The sequence below is a fragment of the Leuciscus leuciscus genome, assembly GCF_965113295.1.
Source record: "Leuciscus leuciscus genome assembly, chromosome: 4".
NCBI lineage: Eukaryota > Metazoa > Chordata > Actinopteri > Cypriniformes > Leuciscidae > Leuciscus > Leuciscus leuciscus.
In genome coordinates this window covers 51,437,029-51,449,612 of record NC_138728.1, presented here as the reverse complement: position 1 = coordinate 51,449,612, position 12,584 = coordinate 51,437,029, and the positions used below count along the sequence as shown (strand labels likewise).

General features: G+C 37.4%; 2 protein-coding genes across 4 annotated transcripts in view; both read left to right on the top strand.

The window, feature by feature from the left end:
- Window positions 1-12,584, top strand: part of ttll1 (tubulin tyrosine ligase-like family, member 1) — a 301,517-nt gene that overhangs the window by 43,920 nt on the left and 245,013 nt on the right. The gene's annotated exons all lie outside the window — the stretch shown is intronic.
- The window catches only part of LOC309496971 (protein NLRC3-like), a 316,482-nt gene that overhangs the window by 191,456 nt on the left and 112,442 nt on the right, over window positions 1-12,584 (top strand). The window contains exons 1-4 of one of the 2 annotated variants that reach the window (XM_082167176.1): window positions 7,704-7,793; window positions 7,869-8,012; window positions 9,404-9,451; window positions 10,085-11,900. In XM_082167176.1, the coding sequence (XP_082023302.1) occupies window positions 7,730-7,793; window positions 7,869-8,012; window positions 9,404-9,451; window positions 10,085-11,900 (2,072 nt within the window). In that variant the 5' untranslated portion in view covers window positions 7,704-7,729. Of the gene's footprint in view, window positions 1-7,703; window positions 7,794-7,868; window positions 8,013-9,403; window positions 9,452-10,084; window positions 11,901-12,584 lie in introns of those variants that run through there. The other variant, XM_082167175.1, reaches the window with a different exon arrangement.

Genomic DNA, 12,584 nt, shown 5'->3' with positions numbered 1-12,584 from the left:
GAAACCGCTTGTCCGATTGAGACGAAACCACCGTCAGAAGTTTGGAAACATAGGTCGATAGCTAACACCAATGTCCAAATGCGAAAATATTGATGTTTAGGGGTAGTAAATTCCAATCAAAGTCATGAGTCAGTCATTTTTTACGTGTTTTTTCATATAAATGTCTATAACTCTGAAGTGAATCGAGATATTTTCACCAAAATTGATACACATATGTATCGGCTCACTCTGAGGACACGTAAAAAAAATTGTGGGACTGAGCCTCTTGGTGGCGCTATAATAGAACAAAACATGAAATTCCCACTGACTTCAATACAGTTTTGTGAAATAAAATGCTATACTAAACAAATGCATTGGTGTAATATTACGAAACTCAGAATGTGCCATCAGCACCATCCCCTGAAGGTACTCAAAATATTTCGAAACAGCGTTATAACAAAGTTATAACAAAATAACTAAAACAAAATATTAAAAGTTATAACAAAATTTCCAAAAAGGCTAATAACTTTTGAATACATTGGCCTATTGTACTGCAACTGGTCTTAATAGATTCCTTGGGTCAAGCCGAGAACATAGATAGAATAAGTTTTCTTTATTTGGCCTAACTTCCTGTCCGCCATCTTGATTTTCATTCAAAACCTACTTTTTTTAACTCCTCCTAGACCGTTTGTCCGATTTTCAACAAAATCGAATCGTATCATCTCAAGACCATGCCGATTAAAAGTTATGGATTTCGTGTCGATAGACATAACCGTTTTCGTATAGCGCAGCAGCAAAGTTGAGGCATGATGCCAAAAGCACTATTCAGGCTTTATTTCTGCATTGCCTTGACATATTGACACCAAACTTTGTATGTGTCACTGTCACTTCACTCTGACCACATCACATCAGTTTTGTAACTGCGCCACCTATTGGTCGAAAGTGATAATCCATTAAATCATATTTTGAATGACTTTTTATATTATTTTTCAGCCATTTCACCTAAAATCCTCTTTAACCCTCTGAGGTCTGAGCTGTTTTCTGGGCCATGGAGGTGTTCTGACATGCTCTGACATTTGTGTTTTTTTCTGTTACTAGTGACATTTTCATGGCTAAAGTCTGATTACACTGTATTCAGCACAAACTCTGCTACAATAATATATCAGCAGCATGTATGTAAAAGTTTGTAGTTTTGAGATAATGACATTTATGCGTGGTTTGTGAAAATACAAAAAAAAATTCTCACTGAAATAAGGCCATGAAACCCATACTGATTATTTCTTCACAAGACTTTTGAAAATTGTATGACATAGCCTAGAATATTTGCTCCAAAACTATGTGAAAATCACCCTGACTGCTCATTCAGATAAGACAATATATTGATTTAAAATTTCTAAGACGTGTTTTGTGTGACAAAGCCATATGCGAAGAGGCGTGATCATCTCACGAATATGTAAGCTTTTAACACCTGAGAAAGACAAAGACACTCCCCTAACTGCCCTATTAGGAGCGATCAGGCCCTGTCATTCAGAGCAACCTTGCATAAAGAATGAGGAGATTTAAAAAAGAATGGCTTTTAGATTGTTTGGATTTATTTACACAATCCAAAAATACAAATGACAAAAGAGCACATTGAAAACAATGATCCAAAGACAGAGACCTTTGTGCCATTCCTAAAAACATTGTACTTACCTTTAATTTCCAAGGTGTTTGATTTTCACTTTACCATGTTCATGTACAGAGACTCATGTGAATGTTGAAGTCAGCAGGACTCAGTTGCATCTGGTCCCTGAAAGAAAAAAAAAAAGAAAAAACTGTGAACATAATGATATCAAGAGAAACTATAGGGCTGCACGATTTTAGATTTTTCTGGTTAAAATTTCTTTTTAAAATTCACAGAATACACACACGTTTCCAACAACATATAATGAACACCAGGTTTGTTGTGCCTTGTAGGCATAGGCTACACAGTGCTGCATAAAATAATAATAACAATAAATTAAATCTTCCAAAAGATTTCAAGAACAACTACGCTAGAGAAAAATATATTGATTATCATATGTTACTTCAAATGTTTCCATTCGTTATGATGATATGAAATGAGATAATTGTAAAAACATAAAGCCTAATGTTTGGTGCATTTTTCCTTTCAAACGCAATCGCGCTCCAAAATATGATACATTAAAACCCACAGCACGCTCCAAAATATGATACATTCAAACGCCATCGCGCTCCAAAATATTAAACATTATGGTTATACATATCTATGTTTGAGCAGATATCCACAAACAGTATTTAACAGGAAACACGGGTCTAAATAGTATAATATTCACCATATACAGTATCTAGCAACAGTTCAACTGCAATGTGAAGTTTATGCAACAATACCATAAACTAATAAGTAAGAATTTCTTACCTTACATCTTTCTTGTCTTCAAATCGCGTTCTTCTTCTTCTAGGGGTAAATCCAATGTAAGCTCAGACGTGTCTTCCAAACTCAACGAAAAGCAGAGACTTGTGAAGTGTTTTGGTGTTTTGTGTTTGAGGTAACAAGGGCGTTCGCGTCCCATGTGGAGATTTGCATGTGAATCTCTTTTGCGCGAGTGGGCGTGTCGAATTAAAAAGTAATTAGCAAGCGTTTGAGATACTGGACATCCTGTTGGTTTTATACAAATTACTTAAACAGAGAATATTTGTTTGCAGTTTGAATCCGATCATTTAAAAGTACACACTTAAATGTGTATAAAGGTATATGGCTCATAAATGTGTGAGAAGTATTCGCTGAGTTTTGTTTCAGTTTATAGACGTGCTCAAGAAAAAAAAGTTCACCGCGACGGAGAGGCAGAACGCACACCCTGTTTATTTTCTTTATTTTACAAAAGCACAATGTTTTGATTTGATTGTAAGTGGACACATACAAAAGTAGAAATGTCACAGATTATTTTTTTATATTTCTTTTTTCTGTATGACCATAAATGACGGAGTAATTTAAGTTTATGTTGCTGCTATGTGAAAAAAATCCAGCAAAACGCGTCGGCGCGTTTCTCGACCTCAGAGGGTTAAATGTCTTTAATTGCTCATTGTTGCAGTTGGTCTGACACTTTCAGACATGTCGAAATGTCTTGTCGTCTTATTCTGCTTGGCCCCGGTAATTGCTGCTTGCAGCTATATTTATTATTCTGCTTTTTCTTTCTTCTTCACTTTTATTTTGCTAATAACTTTTGAACCGTAAGGCCAATCAACAAACTTATTTTTTCCTCTGATTCCTGAGCTCATGACGATTCCATTGCACCCTATGACGTCATTTTCCATCATTAAAATATGGCCGCCATTTAGAATTTTTCTAAAAACATACTTTTTCGAACTCGTCCTAGACAGTTTGTCCGATTTGCACGAAAATTGAACCAGATCATCTTCAGGCAGTGCTGACCAAAATTTATGGAATTCAAGTTGATTCGCTTAACCGTTTTCGATAAACGCTCGAACAAATTTTACATAGCGCTTGCGAAAACAGTCGTAAGGCTGTATCTCCGCAACGGTTTATCGGATTCAGACCAAACTTGGTACATGTCATCACAAGCATGACCTGAGGCTACATGCTGCGTTTCGGCGCAGCGCCACCTACTGGTCCGGAGATATGAAAAATGGCTATTTTTGCTTATAACTTCTGAACAGTTTGTCCAAAAATCATAAAATTGGTCTCGTTAGATTCAGGGCGACATGCTGAGTCGACTGATATCCAATTTTACCATATCGACCATTTTGACTGTCGGCCATTTTGAATTTTGTGCTAAAATGCTGTATTTTAAGAACGCATAAACGGATTGTTACGAAACTTGGTATGGGTCATCAGCACGATGCCCTGAAGGAGCATGAGAAGTTTCGAAACAGCGCCACCTAGTGGTGAAACTTTTTTTTCAAATGCTTATAACTTTAGGTGTGGTCAACTTATTTTAACGAGACTCATCTCATTAGACTCCTGAATCCTTGCCGAGTCCTACGATACCAAACATGCTAGGTTTCGCCTTACGGTTTGTGTAGCGTTGTGATTTAGCGCTTAAAAAACATTTGGCTATATCTTCGAAACCGCTTGTCCGATCGAGACGAAACCACCGTCAGAAGTTTGGAAACATAGGTCGATAGCTAAATGTTAATGCCCAAATGCGAAAATATTGATAGTAAGGGGTAGTAAAATCCAATCAAAGTCATGTGTCAGTCATTTTTTACGTGTTTTTTCATATAAAGGTCTATAACTCTGAAGCGAATTGAGATATTTTCACCAAAATTGACACACATATGTATGGGCTCACTCTGAGGACACATAAAAAAAATTGTGGGACTGAGCCTCTTGGTGGCGCTATAATAGAACAAAACATGAAATTCCCATTGACTTCAATACAGTTTTGTGAAATAAAATGCTATACTAAACAAATGCATTGGTGTAATATTACCAAACTCAGAATGTGCCAACAACACCATCCCCTGAAGGTACTCAAAATATTTCGAAACAGCGCCACCTAGTGGTCAAAAGTTATAACAAAATTTCCAAAAAGGCTAATAACTTTTGAATAAATCTGCCTATTGAAATGCCACTGGTCTTAATAGATTCCTTGGGTCAAGCCGAGAACATAGATACCACGTTTTCCTTATTTGGCCTAACTTCCTGTCCACCATCTTGATTTTCAGTCAAAACCTACTTTTTCGAACTCCTCCTAGACCGTTTGTCCGATTTTCACCAAAATCGAATCGTATCATCTCCAGACCGTGCCGACTAAAAGTTATGGATTTCGTGTCGATAGACGAAACCGTTTTCGTATAGCGCAGCAGCAAAGTTGAGGCATGATGCTAATAGCACTATTCAGGCTTTATCTCTGCAATGCCTTGACATATTGACACCAAACTTTGTATGTGTCATTGTCACTTCACTCTGACCACATCACATCAGTTTTGTAACTGCGCCACCTATTGGTCGAAAGTGATAATCCCTTAAATTATATTTTTAATTATTGTTTCAATGATTTTTCAGGCATTTTGCCTAAAATCCTCTTTAATGTCTTTAATTGCTCATTGTTCCAGTAGGTCTGACACTTTCAGCAATGTTGGCATGTCGTGTCATCTGATTGTGCTTGGCCCCGATAATTGCTGCATGCAGCTATATTTTATTATTATTATTATTATTTTTATTGTTTTAAATTTGAAAATAAATAATCTGGATTGAATTGACAGATGGGGAAAAACTCGCTTCTAATAAAAAATTTAAAAAACGCTTATTTCGGGAAAAAATACAATCCTTTTTTAACCTTTTGGCTTCCCGTACATTCAGTTGTGCTTCTTGCTCGTATTCAGTTCTGATGGTACGTATGGTAACTGGGCAACTACGCATGCTTTGTAGTATGATTGCATAAAGGGAACAGGAATTCCGGTAGGGAACAGAATCGACTGCTACACCGGTCGCGTGCAGCACTGCAGCCACGTAAACAGAGTTTGCCCTTCCCCTACTGACTTTCACTTTCGGTGCCCGAATGGAAGTGAATGAGGTTTTGCGATTTAGTTTTTTTATTTTATTTATTTTTTTATCTAGGCCTATGTGGAATTCTGCATCCATTGTACGATTTATTTATTTATTTATGTTCACCCTCGGAAGGGCAACGTGAGTCGAGAAGGGCATATGGGCAGTTGCCCGGGCAACCTGAGCAACCCCCCTGTGCATGTCCCTGCTTCACATAAACCCATTATAATAAATGTCACAGTTACCTGTGGCCTTCCTTCCTGTCTAACAGGAAGGAAATATACAGAAATTGAATAAAGTTATCTAACACTTTACAGTCTTTACTGCATAAATCATAAATTAAATATAAATTAATAATTTAAGCTATTATTTTCTCTGCTGCAACAATCTCCGTTACCTTTGTTCTTTGATTAACATGACATCACATCAACAGGTTTATTAGGCTGCTGTCACTTTAAGAGCTGCTGTGACATATGACGCGGATCTGACACGCATCTCATTTTCTCAACTCTTTTGAGAGTAACTCTTTTAAATTAATTTGAGACGTTATTTAATGCATTTAAGACTGCTCTTATGAAAATACTTGACAAAACGGGCATTTTGGCATAATTCTTTGTGTTATTGTTTGTTCAAACATGAAAAAGAAGTTATGGTAAGCCTAAGTATTCATATACACCTGGTCGGGCATCTGATCGTGCGATGCGATTTGACAGCAAAATGCTCGACGTGATTTGCTACAAAAAAATTTTCTGGACGTGCACTTTGAAGTCCCTGAAAATGCATGTTTTTGACGTGTATTTATCATAAAAAAAAACGGTGTCGAATGAACGCTATCAATGTGTAAACAGGTAAACCAAACATGCAGTGCAAACATGTGTTTAAAGTGTGCAAACAGTTGAAAAGAATGTGCTCTTTCCTTAGTGTTCTCAAAATTGCATATCGAAAGCGTATGCTCACTTTTTTAGGGCTTGAGTCTGTCATGTTTTTGTCCTCTATCTGGGGTTTAGGACTCTTGTATTATCATTAAACCCAACCAAAACAACATGGAAATATCGAGGACAGATTTGACAGAGGATTATAATTGAGTTGTTATAATCCAGAAAAATTTGTTCACAGATGATGTAGCAAGAGAAAAATCAGGGCTCAGCGAGAGCGCTAAGGATTTTTTCTACTGGCTCATCGGGCCAGTGGTTAAATTTTTTACTTGCCCTGCCAAAATGTACACTGGCCTCACCAAGTAATAAATATAAAAATAAAATCTAGTTATTGTTTAAGTTGTTTTTGATCCATGTAACCTTAATAGATAAAGTTATGACGCCAAAAACTACTAGCCTACTAACTCATATAAATTCTAAATATTGTTAAAGACAGTCAGTAATAAAATAAGAACAAAAAATACAATTATGAGTGATAGCACAAATAAATACGACAGAGCAAACATATACAAATGAAATAAACAGTTCTTTTCAGGTTTTTCAAGTAGGTCTAAATTAGATTTTCAAGCACAGACAATAATCAAATAAAAATATCACTGCATAGTGTTCACGGTATAAATATAGATTATGAAAAACGTGTTTGACTACAACTCATACTGTGTGTGAAGAGAATTTTATATAACGCATAACGCATTAATAGTTAAACTAATTTTACAACGGTCAGCATAGATAATACTTTGAAATGAATCATGTCTATGAGCTCTTTCACATGCTCTCTTGACCCCTTTGCCTAATGAGGTTCTAAACATGTACTTCACATGCTTATGTCCTGCTATTACTGTAATTATTAACGTTTCCTTAGCTACTGGGCATGTCCCTTTGGCCCTTAAGACAGCCGCTATTACACCAGTTCTTAAAAAGCCCGGCTCTGATCCTGAAGATTGATCTACCTATAGGCCTATTGCCAATCTAACTTTTCTGGCTAAGGTCCTCGAACGGGTCGTTGTTGGCCAGCTACAGCAATATCTGTACAAATATTTATGTCTATGTTGTTTCTACATTATTTTGGAGATTTAATGTGAAAGTATCACAATATCAAAATATATTAAAAACTTGATTGTTTATCGCGATTACCAAAAAATGACCAAAAAATCCCCCCAAAAATATTAGTTTATTTTTAAATCGATTGACAGCACTTATTGTCAGATACTCTGCTCTTTTTTTGTATTTTTGGAAAGTGTCTGATAACATACGATTCATTATAGACATGTGTTCTTGTCCAACAGCTGTAAGTCAGTAAAGGACAATGGCTTCTGTTGAACAGCATGATAACACACTAGATGAGCTGGAAAACAAAAAAGGAGGTAATAGTGATTAAGAAAAATATTAGAAATGTTAAAGTTGTGATTTAAGCAATGTAATTAATCTCTCTATCTCTATTCCAGGCCAGATGAGCAGCAATGCTCACACTGGAGTCAGTGTTGATGTGAAAGCTGAAACAGGAGCAACTGTAAATGCTCCTGTACTCATTGGAAACACCATCACAGGCCCAGTGACCTTCAACTGTAGCTTAAACACTGCAGGAAATGGTAATATAGTATATAATAACTGTGCTTTCTGAGACACACTGCTTATGAACAATCATATATGAAATAATGCTCAGTAGTTGTGAATCCTATTCTTAAAGGGTCATGAAACCCCCCTCTTTCAGCTCAAGTCTAGCTCACAATCTTTTTGAAAAATGCAACTTAAATGGGCGTGGTGGCTGTGAGAAGAAGGGAGGGGAGTGGGTGTGGTCAAAGCCAGTGGCCCATGCATATCGACTGTCACTAAAAATCAGTGGTAAAACGTGAGGAAATGCTCGTTTTTTTATAGCTGGCAAAGTCTAATGAAATACACTGACACCTTATTTTTGTCCTTTCAAAAGTAACTGAATGCCCTGCTACATATATTAGCCTACTACAGTAATCATAATTCTATTTAAAACATATAAATGTACATGCATATGTATAATTATGCCATTATAAAATATATATTTGTTTATATACACACTATAAATGCATATATTTGAAAATAATAAATTTTCTGCTTAAAAAAAAAAAAAGTTCCGTATATAGGCTAGATCTACGCGCCCCCTAAACCCACAAAATAAAGATGGACAGTATTTGCACAAATTAAGCATACGTTCCATACAATTGAGGTATTATCGAAATATCTAAATTTTAATAACGAGTGATTATTTAACAAAAGGCAAGTAAAACGGTCAGGGTTACATTTTAGACACACACACACACACGCACACACACCTCTGAAGCGATAGAAAACTCCTCGGGACCGCATCACTCGCAAGACGAAACCTGCTTTGGTGTACAAGGCCGAAGTCCACCATTCTCCAGTTGAATGGTTGCTACACACACATAGTTTAGATGTGTCCGTGGTTGATGGCCAACCAACCGCCCTCAGCCAGAGTCTAGCCCTGGCAGCATCGCGGGGAAAGATGCACTGGAACTTTGCACCACGAAAACAAACGCGCGTCCCATCATTGCCTCTCTCATCTACCACGCGATATCACAGTTTGACATGTCTGTCATTGGAAAGTTCCACGTGGTGTCATGAATAATTATGAGACACCGATGAGTCATCAAAGTACTATAGTGCTCTGCCACGTCACAGCCTGTGACCTGGACACGATGAAGATTTTAAACCCGGAAGACGAAAATAGCGGAAAAAAACTAAAATTTAACCATTTTCCCCCTACTATTAAATCTAACAGATGCTAACATTGTCTTCAATGGTGTTCAACACACATACCTCTGTTAAAATCTCAGAAAATTTGGTTTAGGGTTTCATGACCCTTTAAGGAAGTTTAGTGTGTAGCCATACTGTTCAGAAATGCTTTAGGTACTTGTCACTTTATTCTTCTGTGTAATTTTATCTATTGTCTCTTTCCTTTGTATAAATTTACTCTTTTTCGTCACAGAGCCACAAAAAACCTCAGCGACGGAGACACTAGAGAAACAGTTAGAAGGTGCAACCATCATTTCTTCATTATAGAGATCTTAAACGATTTAGACATGATGGATGTATTTTGAATGTCATCTAGCTTTTCAGCTCTGTGTGTGTGTGTGTGTGTGTGTGTGTGTGTGTGTGTGTGTGTGTGTGTGTGTGTGTGTGTGTGTGTGTGTGTGTGTGTGTGTGTGTGTGTGTGTGTGTGTGTGTGTGTGTGTGTGTGTGTGTGTGTCTAGACCTGCCTGGAACTACTTTAGCTGTGCATTTCCTGGAAAAATAATTGCACACCTTAAAAAGTTTGTCAGCCAATCAGAATCAAGCATTCAACAGCCTCCGTAGTATAATTACATTAAAAGTACATGCATTTAATTAACATTTGTAGTTACAGTTAACTTCAACCCTAACTGTAGCCCAACCCTTGACCCAAAAGCTAACTCTGACCCCTATAATCATAACCCTTAACCAAACCCATAACTCAGCTCATTAGCAGAAATGTGGGAAACATCCAGAACAAAGTGTAGTCTCACAGTAAATCCATAGTCTTGTATTAAATGTTAGTACATGGTAAAGGCACCTAATAAAAAGTGTGGCCTAAAAATAAAACTCTTTTTTGCCTGTAATTGAATTTGCTTACATTATTTTTTTAAAACAGAGAATTTGCTAAAGTTTTTGGAAAACCACAAAGCCAACATGCAGAAGAAAGCTAAATGTATTTTTGAGGGCAAAGAGGAAAATGAAGCAGATCTCAAAGCTGTTTACACAGAACTGTTCATCACAGAGGGAGATATGGCAGATGTCAATCAGGAACATGAGGTTCTGAAGATGGATGATGCTTTCAAGAACAAACAAACACAGGACAAACCAATCAAATGCAATGATATATTTACTGAATTGAAGAATGAGGAAAAGATTGTGCTGACAAAGGGCATCGCTGGCGTTGGAAAAACTGTCTCTGTGCAGAAGTTCATCCTGGACTGGGCAGAAGGAAAAGCCAATCAGAATATAGACTGTGTGTTCCTGCTTCCATTCAGAGAGATTAACTTGATGGAAAATGAAAAGTTTAGTCTCCATAAGCTTCTGCTGGAATTTTATCCTGAACTGGAGGACCTGGAGAAATCAAAGTTATATAAGGAACGCAAGCTAGCATTTATATTTGATGGACTTGACGAGAGTCGGTTGCCTTTGAATTTTAAAAATAAATCATTAAACACAGTTGAGAAAGAATCATCTGTAGACGTGCTGTTTACAAGTCTGGTCAAAGGGACTCTGCTTCCGTCGGCTCTCGTCTGGGTGACCTCACGACCAGCAGCAGCCAATCAGATCCCTCCTCAGCATGTGGGTTTGTTCACAGAGGTGCGAGGATTCACTGACCAGCAGAAGGAGGAATACTTCAGAAAGAGAATCACAGATGAGACTGTGGCCTCCAGAATCATCTCACACATTAAGACGTCTCGTAGTCTTTACATCATGTGCCACATTCCCGTGTTCTGCTGGATCACGGCCACAGTCCTTCAGGATAATACAGAGAACATCAGCACAACACTCACTGAAATGTACATTAACTTCCTGCAGATACAGATGAACATGAAGAGCCAGAAGTACGATGATGAAGAAGAAGAGAGAGATTTTAAAACACTCTTACAATCAAATAGAGATATGATATTAAAGTTGGCCAAGCTAGCGTTTGAACAGCTGAAGAAGGAAAAGGTTGTGTTCAATGAGGAAGATCTGAAATCATGTGGTATTGATGTGAGTAAAAAGACAGAGTTCACAGGAATGATCGCTGAGATCTTTAAGAAGGAAGACGGACTTCGTGAGTCAAAGATCTTCTGCTTTATGCATCTGAGTGTTCAAGAGTTTCTCGCTGCAGTGCATGTGTTCCTCTGTTACCTGAACAAGAACATGAAGGAGCTTCAGTTTTTCTTTGACAAACCCAAGAAGATGCTGGAGCTTCCGTTTTTCTTTGATAAACCCAAACGAGATACCACATTACATGAGCTACTGCAAAAGGCTGTTGGTAAAGCCATGGAGAGTAAGAGAGGACATCTGGACCTCTTCCTGCGGTTTCTGATGGGCATTTCACTGGAATCCAGTCAGGAACTGCTCAAAGGCCTGCTCAAAGACACTGAAGACACCCCAGACACTGAATACACCACAGAGAGCATCAGACAAACAACTGAATACATTAAACAACAACTACACCGGGACATCTCAGATGAAGCTTTAGTCAACCTATTTTACTGCTTACTTGAGCTCAAAGATAATTCATTATATGAGGAAATCCAGAGATACCTCGGTCCAGATGATCATCCAGGAAGAAAACTCTCCTCTTCGATGTGCACAGTGCTGGCCTACACACTGCTGACGTCAGAGAAGGTGCTGGACGAGCTCAACCCAAAGAGGTTCACTTCATCACCAGCAGACTACAAGAGACTCGTTCCAGCTGTGAGATGCTGCAGAAAAGCCCTGTGAGTAATTACACAATTTCACAACAATTAAAAGTTAAAGTACAGTTGGAAATATCTTTCTGTCAACACTGTCACTACACTGAGTTCACACTGTCAACTCAACATACTCAGGTTTTACTTTCACATTCGCTGATTCACTGTGTTCAAAAAGTGTGTATGAAAAGGTGTCTCATAACTATGGCTTGCAGATTCTTTCCCCTGTGTGAACTGTAGTATGAATGAACCAGTGGTGTTTCTCTAAACAGACGAGGTAGACAGTGCCTTCTAAAGACATATAATGAAAAAATAATCAACAGCAAAAAAATAATTCCCATAATTTATAAACACTAATTTACTTTCTAGTTTTTTTTTTGCATCAACACACAAACATGTTAAACATGCTAAACATGATAATTTCTAAATCTTAGCCTCTTGTTTAGCGTTTAAACACATTATCAACTTCCCTCTTTTTCATATGAATAAAGGTCAAAATGACAATTAAATTACTTAGATTTTTATTTTTTTTGGCTGTTATGTGTTTTATATTGTTTACATTGAGAAATTGTAAAGGTTCAGGAGGCAATAGCCTACGTGAGATGTAGCTGGCGGTTAAAATTTTAAATACTCCAACAAATATCATGACCAAATTATACTCCAATAATGGGGGACAAAATGATCATGCCCTTTGCCTTAGTGGAGGTTTGA